The sequence below is a fragment of the Balearica regulorum genome, chromosome 1 (genome assembly GCF_011004875.1).
Source record: "Balearica regulorum gibbericeps isolate bBalReg1 chromosome 1, bBalReg1.pri, whole genome shotgun sequence".
Classification (NCBI taxonomy): domain Eukaryota; kingdom Metazoa; phylum Chordata; class Aves; order Gruiformes; family Gruidae; genus Balearica; species Balearica regulorum.
In genome coordinates this window covers 125,157,065-125,176,188 of record NC_046184.1, presented here as the reverse complement: position 1 = coordinate 125,176,188, position 19,124 = coordinate 125,157,065, and the positions used below count along the sequence as shown (strand labels likewise).

The window sequence follows — 19,124 nt, the reverse complement described above, 5'->3', positions numbered from 1 at the left end:
GGATTTGGGGGAGTGTCTTTTTTAATTATTTTTTTTCTTAAATTATACATGACTATAAAACACAGTGGAAGTGTTTCTTAGTACGAGAGATCTTACATTACAGGTGAGGATGACTACTTTTTTGAGGCAGGGTATGCTTTTCTTTGTACTGTTTTTTCATAGCATTCACTGCAGAGAAAATTGGATGGTGATGTGATCTTTGTGCTCCTGCTTGTGCATATTAATATAGCAAAGAGTATAGCAAAGAGGTGTACCTCTTCATCTTTGTTTTCAGTTGTTCATAGTTTCACTTTTCACTTTCTGTTCCATTTATCTGTAGCTGTGTTGTCAAAATTTCTAGAATATAATAAGCAATGTGATATTCTCATAGTACTGGAGCTATTTTTAACTATAAACAGAGAATCTGAATCAACTCAAAATAAGCTGACAACAATTGCTTTATAAGCCAGAGGGTGAGGGAAGTCTAAATTATGAGATGGCAGTACAACACGGTTGTGGTTTGCCAAAATGCTCTGTCATTCCAAAACAATATTTCCCTGTCAAATTGTATTAATATATAATTACAATTTTAAAAACAAACCAACCCCTAACTTTTACCTTGAGTGGTGCTGAAAATTTTTGATCTACCAGATGGCTGATGTGCAATGCTACTTAGATTTATTTTTTTATTTTTTTTACCTGGTTCTGTCTGTGCTGCACGTTTGTAGATATTAAGTGCGGATATAGGAATCTTAAAAGCAGTGAGGAGTTATTTTTAAAAAACAAACCCCCTTTTGTATCACTAATCACATCAGAAGAAAATTTGAAAGTTGAATGCGTGTGCTTATCCATACCAGTTCTCATTTTAATCATCAGTGTTTGAAATGCCTTTTTTTCTCATTCATTTAAAACAACTTGATTACAGTGATTATTTTTTTTAACTGTCTCATAGTTTCTGACTTATCCTGTCTTGCTCTTCTAGAAGGAGTTCTGGAAAGTCTACAAAAATGGACTTCAGGGAGAAAGTAACACAGGACATACCTGGTATTCATTTTACCTTGCATTTCCATTAATCATTGGCCTTTTTGTTATCCTCATTGTCATTTTTGTCATATGGAGATGCCTGTTTAAAAAGAAAATGCGTAGACAGTCAGTGTACGCACATAGGGGAGCCCACGAAGCGATGGGTGATGGTGCTGTGGCTGATGGCAGAGGTCCTCTTCCGCCGCCTCTCAGCATTGTTCATTCCCCACAGGAGGAAATGTATGAAGTCAGTGGGTTCTCCCCAGGAGGTCTGAGCTATACGGATGGACAGTCAGACTCAATATCCACAAGGCTCTCAAACTGTGATCCTCCTCCTTCATATGAGGAAGCCACTGGTGAAATCAGTATGAGAAGAAGTGAAACAGAACAACATTTAGATCCACCCCCGCAATACGAAGACATTGTGAATTCCAGTTCAGCCGGTGCAATTGCACTGTCTCCTATTGTCACCAGTACGAAGTAAAGCAAGAAGAATGCGATGGACTTTTTAAAAACTACTAATCATTTTGTAGCACTTTATCTTGGCTTATTATGCATTTCTCTAATTTAATGGACTTGTACAATGAATTTCACTTTTGGGTTAGATTCACTTGTTCTTTGGGTTTGGGAATTTTTTTTCCCCTACAGCAGGTCTTCAAAGATACAGAATCTGTATTAAGAGTGTAGTACAGATACAAATGTGGTGCTCTGTCATACTTCTCAAAAGTACCTCTGCTTTGTGGGATGTCACTTGTTTTATTCCAAACGTTGTCCACATTCCCTACAAGATTTGTTGAATTCCCCCTCTTCTTTCTTGCTGCAGACTGTCGGAATTGCCTGAAACAGGGATTCCTTAAGCAACATTGTAGATGGTTATTTACACTAAACGGGACTGATTTTGTAGTGTTGCCTTCTTGTCTGGTTGGTTCCTTTTTCTCACTTGGATTTTTGTTAACATGCTGCACCCTATCCTGGGTCCCTGGAAGGCTGAAAGCAGTATGCCTTTGTGTTCAAACCAGTACCTCATTAAGAGTATGCTGGCATAATAGCAATAATTTCAGACTTAGCAGAAGAGGTGTATTCTAAAGCTTTTTCTGTTACAACTCAAAATGCTGTAAATGTTTAGAAGCTAACAATTCAAGATACTAATTAGTGAGTTTAATAGTGTACTTTTTTTGTCTGTGTTCTGCCTTTCTTCTCTGTTTTCCTATCTGTTTTTACTTGTGTATTCTAGAAGTGAGAAGTGTGCATATGTTAACTTTAGAACTTGAAAGTTCATGCAGTGGTAAATAGGGAAATACTGAAATACTCAAGAGTGGATAAAATCCTGATCGTAGCCTTCCTACTATAGTTTTCACTGGGACCAGAATGTTATCCACAAACAGATAAACCCAAAGGTATTGTTTTCCTTTTTAAAAGGGAAAAAAAAAGCAAAGCAGTCATTCAGTGTGTGTGACTTTTTTTTCCCCCAAAAAATGAAATAAAAAATCCCTTCCTCAAATCTCTTGCCTCTTGCATACTACTTACACGTACCATGTGTGCACCTTGTATTGGTGGCTAGGGAAGTCCTTTGCAGAGAATACAGATTTTTTTTTTCAACAATAAATATATTTATTGCTTATGCATTCCAACCAGGTGCTTCTGTTGCAAAAGTTAACAATATGTTATAATGAAATAGATTTATTTCCATTTTTCATTATTTCTAAGAACAGAGCAGTGCTTTATCCATGACATGAATTCATAGAGCGCACTCCCTTCTCAGCATACACAAGACTTCTTTTTCACAGCTCTTAGGTTGCAAATGCTCATTGGAGTAAGAGGTGCAGGGAAGCATGTTAGTCCAGGCTGGCTCCAGAAGTTGTGTGGCCAGCCTGGCTCCCCTCTCTCCAGCTATGAGCCGTGGGGCCCACCTGATGCAGGGCAGAACCTTGAGGAGCAACAGTGTTGTATTTCTAAGGACACAGCACAGGCATAGCCCCAGGCATTAGTCTGGAGTGACTTTTTGAGGCTGAAGAGATGTGGATTTCTGTCAGACTTAACGCAAGTTAGAATGGAGGCTTTTACAGAATTTCAACCACCTAGTTTAGACACGATAGTTTAGGTGGTGTAAGCTGTAGCGTGGCTTTTTTTTTTTCCCCAGCTTGATTTAAAGGTTCATTGCTCAGTTTAGCTTGTGAATATTCACTTCAGTTTTCTTTCCCCCCACACCAAGGTAGCATGGCATTATCTTTAGTATTGTTCTGTGTTCTACTAGTCCAGCTAGCACCAACTAAAATGTATTTAGCCCTGAAGGACTACTGTGTTATGTTGGCTTTCTTACAGCAGAAACCCAAACTGCATCTTGTTCCGAAGACCCCAAATGAAATGCCAGTGCCATCCCTCTGAAATCACTCTTAATGTCTGAGATGTGCTGGTGTCTACCATCTCATGGGGGCTTGGCTCATCTTTTCCCTAAGGAATTTTACAGAAAGCTGCTGAAATGTATGGTCATACATGGGTGTGTATATGCACACTTCTGTAAGAATTTCATATAATGCATTGACAAATGAAGTAGGATTTTATGATTAATTTTATGTTGTCATTCTTGGAAAAGAGTAGGTTGCCTAAGTTGTCTTCTGGGTATCTTCAGATGCTAAGGCAAGTGGTATTACAGTTAATGGATGAACTCCAGGCCAAACTGTTGTCAAAAAAATAACTCTTATTTATAATAGATGTTGGGCAGATAAGTACAATATGTTCTGGAGACTTGTGGTAAGAATTGCCTGGGTCTTGTTTTTGGACTGTCTGACCTTTTCTTTTGAAGTGGTTTTAGCTCTTGTGTGTCCTGAATTGTCACTTATAGAAGTTAAAGCTCCTTTTATACCGAGCAACAGTTAATATACTGCTTTAGGCAGACGTTACCAAAAAAAAGTGCCTCATCTCAACATGCAGGAACCACCTCAAAAAGAGCTGGTATTTCAATGTCCATGCCATATTGGCATCTCCTGTGCCTGCCAGCACAGCTGGTAGTTTTAGCAGTAACTTTTTTTTGTTTGGATGTAAGACTTTGCTGTAGGAAACCCATTTCACATTAGGTCATTCAGCAGCTGTCATCATCCCCTGAACATGGGGATGATCCCCTGAACTCATTAGAGATGAGCTGGCTTTTTTTTTTTTTTTTTCTCCTTTTTTATTACTCTGTATTCCACTACCACTTTTAACAGCTTTATGTTTCTGGCTCCTAAGTTGAATATGTTGCTCTGTCCTGTAGATACTTTTATGTGCAATGCAAAAGTGATGCTTGTCTTTCCAAAAAAGCCACAACCAAATATCTGAAATGATCTATGAGTTAAATTTATTGGGCTATGCCTTTTCCATGTATATGAGTATGAAAGCCATTGTGGGCTATAAACTTACGTCTTGGTGAATAAATTTCATAATGAAGCAAAACTTGCATGGGACAGTTATCCAAATGCATTTCCTCTAAGACATGAACAGCTTTCTTCATGTTGAAATAATGTCAAATTACGAATTACTTTGTTTTGTTTTGTGAAATGTGGGAAAATAGCTTAGTCTTGTGGCTAGCTTTTCTAAACTGATTGAAAAATAAAATTTCATTTGTACTGGGTTTTTATACAGCTTTTTGGGGAGGGTCACCTAGGTTTTTTTAATCTATCCAGTAATTGCATTGTCATGCAATAAATATTATGAACTTACAGTTGTACCTGTCTAAAGGTTTTCCAAGTCTGAATGCAGTACTGTCTTGACTGATGACATGAATAATCAGGATACTGCCTTTTTTACTTCTGAATGTATCATTGAATTTCATCTTGTATTAGGACTGAGATGATTTATCTACTAAAATTAACTTAAATATAAATGTTGCTGTTTTAAGAAATTATGGAAATTAATTACTTGCTTAGGTGATATTTAGCATTAGTGAAGGATGTTCTGTCTTTACTGGATGTAAATAACCTCTGATTACAGTATTGCGTATTTTAAAGGGGTTTGGTTTACATTAAATTATCCTATTTAAACATTTTTGCCTATGTTTATAGAAATTTTTTGTAACATTTGTTTTCGGATATGCTAAATAAAATTTTTTAAGATGCCTCTAATGTTTCAAGATATCCATTCTACACAACAACAGTGAGAATTACCTTTGTATTTAAGTGGCGTTTTAATTTCCATTGTTATCTGTACTTAATCAGTTGCATTGAATAAATTGTTTTGATAACTATGTAAATATAATTTTGTTTGCAGGTAGACTTAATATTCTTTCAAAATTCAGGCTCAAATTTCAAAGTTGGCTTCAGCCATTTAAAAGAAAGTGATTTCAAAATTTGGCATCAGGTCTGGGAATGATGAAAAAAAAAAAAGACACCAAAACTAACCTTGCGTAATGATCCCTGCTGGAAACTAAAGATCTCCATTCCGGTCAGGACAAACTTTGCGTCATCCTTTCTTGCTCAGCTGCTGGTAAACAGGATAATATGTCCCTGGTATTTTTCCTTGGCTTATCACACGCCTGGAGTCTGTTGAAGATGTTAGCGAACCCGCTAAGAGGTACGGAGCTACGGATCTTTGCGTTTCGTGAACACCAGTGCACTTTTGTACTGGTCATAACAAAAGTGCAAAAAGAGTCACTTGAAGCAACAAGGTGCGTGTGACTTTCCAAGCCGTCACGCTCATATTGCAGCACCTTGCTCCCCCCGGTAAGCTTCTATCTGCGTGGCTCGGACCAGCGCCGTCCAAACAGAACGCTCTGTGTTCGCCTCAGGGGCATTCGCTGTGGCACCTTCAGTGTCCTGACCATGCATCCGTCAGCACTGGCCGACGTGTTTGCACGTGGTGCGATGCACGATTGCCTCCCTGTGCCCGACTTGGAGCTATTGAAATGCGGCGGATACAATGTTAAACTGGTACCATGAATCTCGGTGTCTATAAAATACCAAATCATCGCACGCGGTTACTAGCGATGAATGTTCATTATTTGTTGTTTCGTATGCCCTGACCACTTCACTGCTGCTCTACGTCACACTGAGAGATTCCTTTTTATCTTCTGCATAATGTGAACTTTGTAAATATTTCCTAGTGCTACTTGCTGATTTTTAAAAAGAAGAAAAACCATGTTCAGCTGAAAGCAGTGAGGTGACATCTGTACTATTTCATTGCTTGCTGCACACACATTTGATTGATTTGCTACAGGGTAATTGAGCTTTGAGCTTTGCCAGAAAGTTGAACTACACTTTTCTTTTGCAGTGGGATCTCAGTAATTGTATTTTTGATTTGGCAGTGAGTTATTGAATGCTAAGTAACAAGTCAGTTCAAGAAAGGCCTTGCCTACATTTTCTTAATTGTATATATTATGCAGCATTTGCTTAATATTTAGCTTTCTGCAACAATGTTTGCTGTAATACTGGGACGTGTTCTCTTTCCCTGTCCTGTCTCACTGTATCATGCAATAAAAACACACCAACTCCTGCGCTGTTTCCCCTGTCTTAGAAATGACAAGAACTTAACAGCAGCCTTCCAGTACCTAAAGGGGGCCTACAAGAAAGCTCTTTCACAGGGAGTGCAGTGATAGGATGAGGGGTAATAGGTTTAAAATGAAGGAGGGTAGATTTAGATTTGGATTTAGATATAAAGAAGAAATTCTTCCCTGTGAGGGTGGTGAGGCACTGGAACAGGTTGCCCAGAGAAGCTGTGGATGCCCCATCCCTGGAAGTGTTCAAGACCAGGTTGGATGGGGCTTTGGGCAACCTGGTCTAGTGGAGGGTGTCCCTGCCCGTGGCAGGGGGGTTGGAACTAGATGGGCTTTGAGGTCCCTTCCAACCCAAACAGTTCTGTGTGATTCTATGAACTAAGAATCAAAACAATACCTTTTAGCATGACCTGCCCTTTCCTTTTCCGACTAGAAGCTTTGTATGTACCTGTGTGGCTCCCAGAGTTAGTTGAGAAGTTTAAAGCATGAAGGAAATAAGTACTCAGAAAATTTATTTTGATACTCCCAGCAATAAAATCTCTGTAAAAGGAGTAATCTGTACCAGACTCTCTCCCTGACCTTTCCCGTGGCATAGGATGTGTTTTCCCACAGAACAGACCCTGGACCAATTCCATAGGTCAGAGGCTCCCAATATAATATTTCTTTATTTTCTTACTCAACCACTGCTGCTGGCAGTGGCAACCAACTTGAGTTGTTTACTCAATGACTGCATACTGCAAGGTCCCTATAGATGAGGATCTTGGGACCCAGGATTGCCTCCTTTCCTTCTTGTCCCCTTACCTTGCTGGCTTGCTCACACCCCACACAGTATTTCAGTGCCGGACAAAATAAACAGGGCTGAATGCCGGCATTTGGGGCCAGATGCAGGCATCGGTCTGCTGTGACACGTGGTGAGACACAGGCTGTTACCAGCTGTGGCCTTTTAACTTCCAGTCTTAATGCAGCCACCACACATGGATCATTTCCAAGATTAAAACCACTGCAGACAGCATTTCTTGCCAGGATTTTCTGTGAAAAGTGATACTGTCAGAGAAAAGTAAGGACAATGTGACCAGCTCAAAAATTTTTCCCAGCTGGTACCCCTAAACTGCCATATCACAAATCATTTATTTCCATTTACTATTAGAATTGTTATGTTTTATTTCTTCATTTTTTTATTGTCTGCTTTTCTATTCATGGTTCTATTGTAACCATAGGTTTTTCCTTACAAGTGAATGAAGTGAAAATATATTTGCCCTCTGAAAGAAAACCTCACGTATGAGAGTTGGTCAGACTAGATTTTTTGTATGTACCCACCTCACCAGCATTTTAAATAAAACCAGAAAGCCCCATGTCGATGTCTGCTGTGTCTCCCGATGGTGATATTTAAATCTCAGCATCCCCTTTTTGCATGCCATCTTATGGGTTTGCGTTTTTGAACATTAGGTCGGTGTCTCTGAATGTACTTCTTCTATCCAACAACAGCCGTGTGAAATCATGTTTTAGGTCATTTCCAACTCACCTACAACTTCAAGAGTGCTGGTAAAAGTACAATAAAGGCTGGGCACGCTTGCACGTTCATTTGCTAGTAGTGTAGGCAGCAGTGAGCAAATTCCTCTCCGAAAGTACCCTGTGAGTGGGGAAGGTTGAAGGTAAATAAAATGAAAAAACAGCTGCCTTCCTTGCAAACAAAAAGTGCTGGCCCCAAACCTAAGCCTGACTCTGCTGCCCTGGGCGGCCCTGCTGCATTGGAGAGGGTTTGGCACAGGACCAGCCATCTGCGGCACAGCTCCTTGTGTCCTGTGGGCAGCGGCCCGTCGGCCGGCACAGCGAGCCTCGTGGGCTGGGAGAAGGCTCGGCGTCCTGACAGGCAGCACAACCCAGTCAGTTCTACGCTGGGGCTTCTGTGGGTTTTGCCCACAATTAGCATATTGTACTATTTTAGGTTCTCTTCTCCGTGTGTGGGTGCTCATCAAAATTTGAGGCAACAGAACGTTGCTTTAGCGTCTGCGTGGCTCTAATAGTCCCCTGGGAACGGCTCTCTTCCACGCCCACACCGCGCTGGCGCAGCCTGGCTCCGCCAGCCGTGCCCGGCGTAATGCCCCCGCGCCCTGGGAACAGCCTGCCCGGCTCCGCAGAGCCTGCGCTGGGCAAAGCTACCCAAGCTGTACTCGGAGTAGAGTTGTTACTGGCTGTAGGAATTGTTGCTAACACGCGCGCGCAACTTTCTTACTCTTGTTCTGAGCTTCAGAATTAACAGTTCCATAACTTTTTGCAAAATGAAAGGATGTCTAGCATGTTTAGTCAGATATGTCTAGTCATGGTAAAAAGCTAGACACTTCATTTGTCTGGTTTGGGTTTTTTTTTTCCTCTTGCTGATTTTTGCATTCCATTTAATAACAGTGCTGAATAATGATACCTCCTTGTTGTGTTCCCCCCTAAAATCTTTCACATGGTCTTATATCAAAGTGCAGAAAGGTTGATATTTTTATTGTGCAGATTCTTTAGAAGAAACGTAGCTTTGGAAATAATTTCTAATGTTTTTTTCTCTTTGAAATTTTTTTCGGCTTTATAAAGCGTTATTTGTAGCTCAGTTTCCCTTTCCGTACCCATTTGTGCTGCCACTTTCATTACCTTTCAGCCTTTCCACACAGGCAGCTTGACTCTGTGAAAATGCTACGGTCTCCTCCACTAGCAGAAGTGTTTAGAAACAGCTTTTTCTGTCCTGCACAATGCTTTCAGATGTCAACATTTACTGTTCTGCATCAGCACAAAATTGACAGCCTGAAGACTGTTCACAAAATCATGATACCAGCGCCAGAAGACACAGTGGCTTGGGGCTGTCAGCAACCCCCCAGCCCACGAGGAAGGCTGGTTCTCACCCCGACCTTGCCATTCACCCACGTGCCTGGACTCAGGGATTGGAACGTGAGTTTCCTGCATCACAGGGTATTAGGTTGCTTTGCACATTACACTGGGCTAGTGGTCTTCATCTTTTTCAAACTTCAAAATCCCTTGACATTTCCTATAGTCTATGCAGATTTCTGTGGATAGTGAATTTAAACTACTTTCCATGAACTTAATTTATTTAATTAGCTTCTTACGAGTTGCTGGAAAGCAGATCAGTATTTTTCTGTTAAGGGCTATCACAGGGTGTGGGTTTGAGCCACTCCTCCGGGGGGTTTTGTATGCTGGTGGCACCAACCTCCCCATTATACTTTTTGGATCACAAATTCCATCTGGAACCTGAAAAGTCTTTGCCAGTGCAGGTTTTGTTGCTTGTTTTCATCAAAACTAGCATGGTCCCATGAGCAATTTTAGCTTCACTGAATTACTCTTCAGTATAGAAGAGTTTATTAAAAAAATTCCTGAGCAGCAGTAGTTGATGGCTATATGATTGACTACAGTGATGTCTCCTGGCAACTCAGCTGAAAAAAGATCATCCAACATTGCTCATTTGTCCAGAGATTTCCAGATTGCTGTGTAAAAACATGTTTATCTTGATGAGGCTGACTAAACCATCTCACTTCACCAGTACTTCCTACACCAAATTTTGTGCCATACTGTTGGAAATGCTTCTCTGAGAGGGACTTTAAAGGCATAAGACCCTCTCAGACTCCTGTTTTGGGGCAAGACACATGCAAAAAGCTGTCCCAGGCTTTTTGTAGCGCTACCCAATGTCACCAAAACATTCACTTCCCTCTGGCCTTCCCTTTCCCAGCAGCTTTTCTGTGCCAGGGCTTGCAAAGGGTAAAGACCCGTAGAGTTCATTTTGCTGTCAGACATAGGTCTTCACAGTCAGGTACAGCCTGTGGACCTCTCACTTGGCATCTCCTCTGTCCTGATGACAATAACAATTAACTGTCTTGCTAGCAGTCAACATCATTTCAATAACCCTTTCTTTTAAAGAGATTGCTATTGTTAGTTGTGAACAAATGCTCCTCTTCCACAAAATTTCACAGGCGAGATGCTGTACGTTGCTACCCTGCTAGATGCTAGCCTTCTCCTCGTGGCGTTCCCCTCTGCTTTCTCAGACGATAGCCTCCTCAGGCTGCGATGACACCGTATGTTACCATTACAACCACTGTCTGTGTTGATCTGAGGCTGGCTAACGTTCAGCACAGACTTGGTGGAGGCGTTGCGGGGTGACAGAGATGCTGTCCTTTCCCCCTCCTGAAGAAGAGGGGGATGCACTGATGTAGAGCTTGTTGGGATGTGGTCCTGGAGCGCAGGCTGCTGCAGTGCACGCCCCATGGTAGCAGCCACTCTGCCTGGCCTGCTCTCTGCATTTGACCATAAAGTAATGCCTCTGAGAAGCAGATGCTGTCACTGTTAAGAGGCCTTTTTTGCTTAAACACCAGCCTATTGCAACATGCTGTGCATGACCAAAGCTCACATGGAAAGAACTGTTCAAGCTACAAGTCAGACACATATTTCTGCAGGGCTGTGAGACCTGTGCCAGCGGCCCGTTGGCCTGGGGTAGCCATTCTGCTCTACGAACCCCTAAGCTGCCATGGACCTCTCTGCTTGGGAGATCACTTCTCTCCTTGCGCCATACCCCTGCAACTACCGGTAGCAATTATCTTAGCTGGATTTGTGCTCCAAAGGATGTTGGGCGAGCATCAAAAGCTTTCCAGGTCCATGGAGTCACCTCTCTCTCTCTCTGACTCGTGGGGCCTTAATTTTAATTTCCTGAGGGCATGTTGTAAAAGCTGCATTTTTTACAAGGCTTTGAAGGGAGTATAAAGAAATTATGTGTGTGTGCTTTTGAAATGTTCCTGCCATCACCGTCCAGTGCCTGATACAAATTGTTTTCTTCACTTTGTTATTTAAACTCCTGGCAGGTGAGTTAATTTTAATAGAATGCTACAGGGTGGGTTTTGCAAGTCTAATTATTGGAAGGGCACTCAGAAAAGTTAAAAGGTCTCTTTTAATGCCAAATGTAAAGAAAGTGATACAATTAAATAATAGTCTAGTATTTTTCTTAATTAAAAAAAAAGGAAGAGAGAAAAAGAAAAGGAAGAGGCCAGGTCAACTGAAGCAATTACACTAGTAAGACTACAGGAGTGTTAGAAGTCCTCCAAATCCCTTGGTTTGGTTCATGTATGCATATCTCTGATATCTTTCTAGCTGTACTGTCTTTATTTGTATCCAGTTAACACGGACTTCTCTGCTTTGACTTGGCCTGCCTTTGTGCTGCGGCTGATATCAAGATACCCCACAAATCCACAGCGAGGAGATCATCAAAATGGGGATATTGGACCAGTCACACAGTACCAACCACCCTCAAGGGCAATCAGAGATACTGGCCTGCTAAACTGGATCAGCCAGTGCCGGCACTCCCGGTATCTGTGCGAAAGAGTCAGCCTGGAGAGAGGGTTAATCGGAGGCTCGCTGGTGTGCGGCGAGGGAGCGGGGAGGGAGGCGTGCAGGAACGCTGAGGTTGTCCCAGCAAACGTAGGGATTGCCTAACCAGATAGGTGCTTTCATTTATCAGGATTTTTTAAATCACCTCTCTACTCCTTTGGTGATGTCTATAAGGCTATCTCTACAGGGCAAGTAGATAAAGCGTCCCCTAAAGCCAAGAGATTTTCGATATTTTTCTTGTAAAAGAAGATAATTTCTGTCATCAGCATGTCTCGTCCTTGTTTCCCTTTTAAGGCTCCGGCCGTAACACCAATAGTTTGACCAGCCGTATTTCACCTTAAGAAATCAATGAAGTGATTGAAGTTGGATTTCTACATATGTTTATGTATTCACGTATCAACTCGGCTCTACCATATGTATGAGAAAACCTCTGAGGTTAGAGTAGCAAGTTCCTGTACCTGCCTCTGGCTTTAAATGTGTTGAATGGTTGAATGGTTGACTCTTGCTGTGGTTGAAAAGCACTGATAAAGAACTGAGAGGAATTAAATCTTGGTCTATTATTTGAGATATTTTCCCTTTAGTCGTGTTCCTCTTGAACTGAAACTCTTCAGAACACCCCTTCACAGATGAGGCTTTCTTTTTTATTCTAGCCTATTCCAAGGTAAATTTATAATAGTTTTCTTTCACTTGTGTATAACCTTGAGAAAGACTCTTTCAGCTGGTAGCTTGACTAACCTTACAAAGAACAGACTTGAGCAATTTTGTCTAATCTCATCATGTTGGAAAAGATGTATTAAGCTTGAATTAAAAAAATGAAAATATTAAAAATGCAGTGGTCCATTGTCATTACATCTTTCCAAGTAACCATTTCAAGCTTTTATCTGTTGTTGAGCTTTGTTTCTATCGCTAATAAAACCGATATGAGACAAATAATGAAATATTGATTTAGCAACTTGAAACTTTTTAAACTGCCATTTTATTCAACACATCCATAGGCAGCACAGCTGAATGAAAATTTTATTGCAGACTGAATGAACCTATTGGTTTGAGCATGACACGATGAAACTGTAACATAGCAATAAAATCACAGGGCACATTTATGCCATCTGTTTCATAGTGAAAAAACAAAGAACATTTTGGTGATGGCCCCAAACAATAAATCTGGATTTAGAGAAGAAAAACAATTGGAGCTTGTAACGTTAGGAACAGCCTAAGATGTTGCACATCCTCCTGTTGCTCAGCTGCAAAGTTCTCCCAAGTGTTTCTTGTTTTAGGCATCCTCAGCTGTTACAGTCTGTTGGGTTAAGGGCTCAGAGAAACATCTTTAAGTCATAGAACACCGATTCAACAGATGTTTGCCTCTTCCTACCTTGTCTGCTGCTTTTATCACCTTTTCATTTTTGGAGTGGGCAGGAGGGAAAGCGGTGCATTGCTGCACCATCCATCAGTGACAGGAAACAAAGTTAAAGGGCCATGGTCTATTAGAAGGAGGCAAGCATGAAACAGTTTTGTTCAATCTTCCATCAAAACAATGTAAAATCTATGACCTGAGCCCTGGATTATCAGCAAATGAGGGAACTAGATTACTGTAAATCATGTAGTGTGTGCAGAAAGGGTGTTTTCCTTTGGAAATCAGTGATGTAAGATAAGCAGGTTCTCTTATTCTGACCAATCTTCAAACATTTGATATTGTGGCCCTTGTATTTTTAAATATCCTGTGACTTTAAAGAAGGGCCTATAAAATACTGTCCTTGTAGCTATTGAAATCTGTAGATACGGAATGTGATTAAGATGGGTAACAAATCCTTATTTAAATAATTTTTGTTGCAAGGTTGTAAATGTTATGGATAGCTACCTAATAAGAAATAAAAACATCTTTCTTCTTTGGTGGGTGGGATCTCTTGCAGGGTGTTTCTCCACAGTTTCTTACTGTTTTCTGTGTGTCCCCTTTCCCACAACAGTCCTTTGTAATGTACCTGGGTGACCTTCCTCTAATGGTATCTGCTCAAAGTCCGTATATTGACTTTTGGAGGAGGAAAGGAGAAGACAAAAGGTGTCAGGGCTGTTGAAGCCACTAGCTTTTAGCCCAGCTACAGCACTACGATTGCCTGGGGCATCTGTGCACACTGCCAGTGGCAAAACCCCGCTCTGACATGTCGTCCTCCGTTCAACTACCCATCCCCAGTTCCTAGTCCTGGTTCCTCAGCTTGCCGAAACACAGCGAGTGCACACTTTGCTACAGCCTCCCCCACAGCCTGCTGCTTTACAGAGTGAGACCTTCATAGGTAATTTCTGTGAGTCCACCATCAACTTCTCTGAAGGAGGTTTTCATCCTTACCCAGCTGTCTCCATTAGGCACCTAGATACCTGCCTGGCACAAATCGGTGCCCCTTGTTTTCAAACAAGAAGGATGGAAGCAACTGGGTTTGTTTGTGTTTAAGCTGCAGAAGGCACAGTTTTCATTTTTTTATAGTGTTCACCAGTGTTATGATGAGAGCTTGAAAAGTGTCATTAAAATGAAGAATGGTCGCAAGGTAATAAAGAAACAATCTTCTCGCTTTAAGGACTTGAGCTAAAAGCTAAATGACTGTAGTGGCTCAGATTGTAAAAGCAGTGGGAAATTTAATGAACAGTGACCCCACAGGAAAGTCAATCTGTCTGTTAATGTTTAGTTTTGTCATTTCTTCTGAAAAGTAATAAACTTCTATTACATAATGTATTGGTTATGGAACCTGGGGTCAGGCTCCCATTGAGCTTAACTCTGCCAATCTGTCTCAGCTGAAATTACTGACCTTCCCTGTGTAATAGGTAAACATCCCAAGCAAGAAATAAGTACACAGGTACTCAGAAAAACAGTTATGGTTGTGGGGAAAGGAAATCGTCATGAACTTGATGGCAAAAGCTCTGAATGGTTTGCAAATTCCCCTAATATTAAGCTGATTCAACCAGTTAAATTATTTGAAATATAAAGAATGAAACTGTGATTAATTAGTAGTGGCTGATGCCCCAGTTCTGTAACATGTCATTCATCTGGATGCTGTAGAATATTTCTTGCAAATCTTGTAGCAAAGGTGGTAATCAAATAAGAGATAAAAATATGAACCTCTTTGCTTATGTTTAGCTATTAAGGACATGTATTTACTTAACCAGGTAGTGGGAAGAGGCACCTTAAAAGCTAGCTGATTTAAAGAAGTGTATGTTGGCTACAAGCTAAAATAATAAAGCTAAAAGCAGGAAAGCTGCAAACTTTGGAGACCACCGTCCACACAGGTTGCTGCTGTGAGCACAGGCCTGGAAGAGGCTGGAGAAGTCATCTGCTCCTGTCCCCTGCCACCAGGCAGAACCAGCCCTGTCTTACAAAGTTCTTCATTTGGGCTAAAGTTTCAAGTTGGCTTCATTTTACTCTTACCTACCTCTTAAATCAGAAGCTGATCCTGTTTGGTTATGCTTTGTGACTTTGAGTGGTTTTGCACAGCAGCTTTGGGACTGTGTGTGGGTGGGATGTGACTTTGGAAGTAGCTGAGCTGAAGCTGACAAAACTTTTCAGGCTTCACCACTCTTCTTCTTTTCCCCAGATAGTGGGGATTATCCGGAGTCCAACCTCTACATGTGCACATCCCTCCCAGTGTTCAAATTTAACTGGAGATTTATGAATTGGTTACATACTGCATGTCACACTAAATCTGTATTTTCTTCTTTATGATACTTTAGTAAAAATTGTGTAGCCCTATTTACATATGTGTCTTAGATAAAATTTCTTTAAAGTCTAATCAAGTTTATTTTTGCTTAAAAGCCTATTGCAATTTATGGCCAAATACATAACACAAGTAAAGCTTCACATTTAAAAAGTTATAGGGCTTTTTATAGTTTCCATCTTCCCCCCTCCCCCCCCCTTTTTCTTTTTTTGTTGCTGGCTGACATTTTGTTGCTGGTTCTGTGGGCTGGAAAAACTGCTTTCCCCAATAGTAACATCCTTTTCCATCAAGCAAATCTTGTTGATGCAAAGGAAATTTTTCCAGCCGGCAGTTTGCTCTTGCTGAAGTACAGTGAAAAGTTGGTAAAAAATAGCCTGGAGAAGGCCACTGTTTTCATGAAAAAGAATGAACCTACAAAGAGTAATACTGATCTCCAGGCTGTCCTGGCAGCGGGGCAGCCCCGGGGCAGAGCCAGGATGGGGACGGTGACTGGGGACCACCACAGGCACAGCGGGGGTATGGGGCAGCTGCATGGCTGAGCCGGGGCCCAGCAGGTGAAGCTGGGGCGGCCTGGTCTGCTCCAGCCTGGGGTTGAGGCCCCCGACGCTCTTCCTCACCGGCTTTCCCCACCGGAGCTGGCCCTGGGCAGGGGCTGCAGAGCCCCACGTGCCCCAGCCCTGGCCCGGGCAATGGTTTAATCCCCGTAACCAGCAGGATCCTCCTTTTGTGCCGCCTGTTGCCTTCTGCCTGCTCCGCACGGGTGCGAAGGGGCAGACAGGAGGTCGGCAGCCTCCCAGCCTGGCCCCGCTGTGCCCTTTGCTTCTTTGGCATGCAGTCCTGAGGCACCGCTATTTTTACTCGTGCTTTAATCTGCTAAGCGTTCTTATCAAACATATTTTGTCTCCCACCGCCCTGGCAGCGTGGTGCGTGTTCAGCGTGCACGGCCAGCAGCAGCAGCAGCCGCTCGGTGCCCCCTGCACTAGCGTGTATCTGGCTTCGTGCTGCACCGCTCCCACCACACCTTTTTCTGAGCAGAGCTTCCTGGTGTCTTTCCTGAAGTCAATTTGGAAACTTCAGACTTACCACAGAATTCTTTCAAATGCAACTTGTGGGGAAAGATACTGTATCAGACTTCTTTGCGAGGAGTGTACGTGGCCTCTCTGGCCAGCAGAAAAGCCCTGGGCAGGAGAAGTGCAGAGGTAACAGTGCTCCCTGCCCCGCCATGGTGTCCAAATGAAAGACAAAACAAAAATGAAGGTAAATTAATTTTTAATTTTCTGTGATGGCAGCACAGCTGCTCCTCTCAGTGGGGCACAGAACCATTAGAGACAGATCTGCCCTCATTGATACAGAAGTATTTGCTTCATCCAGGCAGTTCTGCGAGTGCAGAGTTTCTTTCCAACCTGCTGAGACTCAACCCCTCAGCGCTGCCACAGTCTCTGTGGCACAAATGACTCTTTGCTTTCCACCATCTTCACTCCTGCCCTCAGGCAGCTTAGTGCCTGTGTCGAACATGGTGTGTGCAGGGGACCACGTGCGTGAGCAACAATTTCACAAACAGTGACTAATTAAACTAGTTACTTCCTCCATTCCACAGAGCTGCCCGATGGTTTACAGCAATTAAATAGCATGATATGTGGGAGAAGCACACATAGTAATGTCTATGCCATGCTAAAAATGTTTACCCTTTTGTGCACCCTGCACCCTGTGCCTGTTCCTGCCGCCTGCCCAGGCCGGCACGCTGGGCCGCAGGCTGACCAGCCGGTTTGCTCTGGAGGAGTCAGTGCTGCCAGGCCTCCCTGCAACCTCCTCCCTCCCTTCCCGCCCTCCTCTTCGGCTGCTCATCCTGCTGCAAATAGTGCAGTCATAGCCTGCGCGGTCCTTTATCTCACCTTACTTTTTTATTCATTTTAAACGGTTGCTTGTAAGAATGTGTTTCCTCCTTCCAGCAGCACTACTCATAGCATTTCTGATGTGGTTCGCGTCTCTCATTTACTTGTCAAGAGCTGGTTAACGACTCTGTGTTCTCCTTTCTAATAGCTGGTGACATTGCAGATCACTACCAGAGCCTGGAGCTGGCAAGTAACTTCTGTGTAACACAAAGCGAAGACAAATCACTCTTCTAGAACTGAATCACTCAGAAGAAAAATATTTCAGCTGCATCTGATAAGACAGCTGCAAAATATGCGTGGCCTTTTGGAATAGAAGACAGAATATGAAATATGTGGGGGAAAAAACATTTTTGGATGGCATTATCAAAAATGTTTAGCATATGGTTAGCAGTTTCCAGTCAAGAGGAAGATAAAGCTTTTATAGACTGCAGTAGGAGCAGTGATTTGCTGTCAGTGGCACTTTCAAAAAGCTCATTCGGATCAGCCAGGTTAGGAAGTGATACAGAAATTTGTCAGCTAAACAAGGGAGGATACAGACCTGAGGGTGAGATACAAAATACGTTATTTAGTTGCATAAGGGTCAAGGAAAGTAAGGACATGAACCTATAGAATTTTATTTATACTGTTAGTCCTATCAAAACGACTGATAAACAGGCTACCCCATCAGGATGCGTTGTAGCACTGAGCCTCCAGTTTAGTTGTCTTATAGAACGTCTGAGCTATGAAAAAACCTGAAGTTTTCTTCCAATGTTCAGCGGTCCTAGACTGGATAGCAGCAGAGGGTCAGATTAGCTTCTGTGAGATGAAAGAAATTTAATGCATACTGATTATATGTTACCGCTATAAGCAAAATAGCAACACTTTAAAAGAGTAAACGCTGTTTCTATAAATACTGTGCATGTACCGTCGAATGAAATCCTCAGTTCTAGAGCCTGATCCTTTTTCCCGGGCGGCAGGGAAGCGCAATGGCTGTTGCTATATTGCCCTCTCGTGGGCCGAGCCGGGAAGCAGCAGCGGAAGGTGCCGGAGCCGCCAACTCCCCTCCTTCAGTACCGGGGGTTTTCAGCGGCCCGAGCTGAGGGGCCGAGTGATGCCCTGCCGGAGGAGAAAGTGTTGAGAGACCAGTGCGTGGTAAATCTTTAGTCAAAGAAGTTCGTTTTCCCCTAAATCTTCTGTTTCTGCATTTCTGTAGCAAGCAGCTCTGAGGCTCGGTCCCTACCGGAATCGCAAAGATTGTCCCAGAACGCCCAAACAATAACCAGTCCAGACACGGTACAACTCCTCCTCCCAATTCTCATTCCACGGGACTTGATGTAGCAAACAGTAATTAAAAAGTGGGAGGATGAACAACATTATTTCGTGGCGTAGTGCACGGACGAAGCGCATGTCAGAAGCAAGGACAGGGTACTAGGGAAGAAAGTCTTCGCACAGATCCATTTTGCTTTATCGTGAATGATGCCATCTATCACACAGATTGCTGCAATTGCCTCCCACGTTGTTATATCTCATCTCTATTCTGTGCTCTACTTCTGGGAATTTTAAAGCAGCATTTTCCTGTCTAGCCAAGGTACTTTTGTCACCCGCACTGAGTGAGCTGTCTGAGTACTTCATGGTCTCTGAAATATTTATCCTCTCACTTTTCTTGTCAGGTAAGGAAATTCTCCATTTTGCAGATGACAAAGTGAGGCACACGGATTAATTCTC

At 42.5% G+C, this 19,124-nt stretch overlaps 1 protein-coding gene across 1 annotated transcript in view; it reads left to right on the top strand.

The window, feature by feature from the left end:
- The window catches only part of PRRG1 (proline rich and Gla domain 1), a 38,724-nt gene extending 33,505 nt beyond the window's left edge, over positions 1–5,219 (top strand). The window contains exon 4 of the mRNA XM_075774286.1: positions 962–5,219. Coding sequence (XP_075630401.1) covers positions 962–1,486 — 525 coding nt within the window. The 3' untranslated portion in view covers positions 1,487–5,219. The remainder of the gene's footprint in view (positions 1–961) is intronic.
- Positions 5,220–19,124: the final 13,905 nt, after the last annotated feature.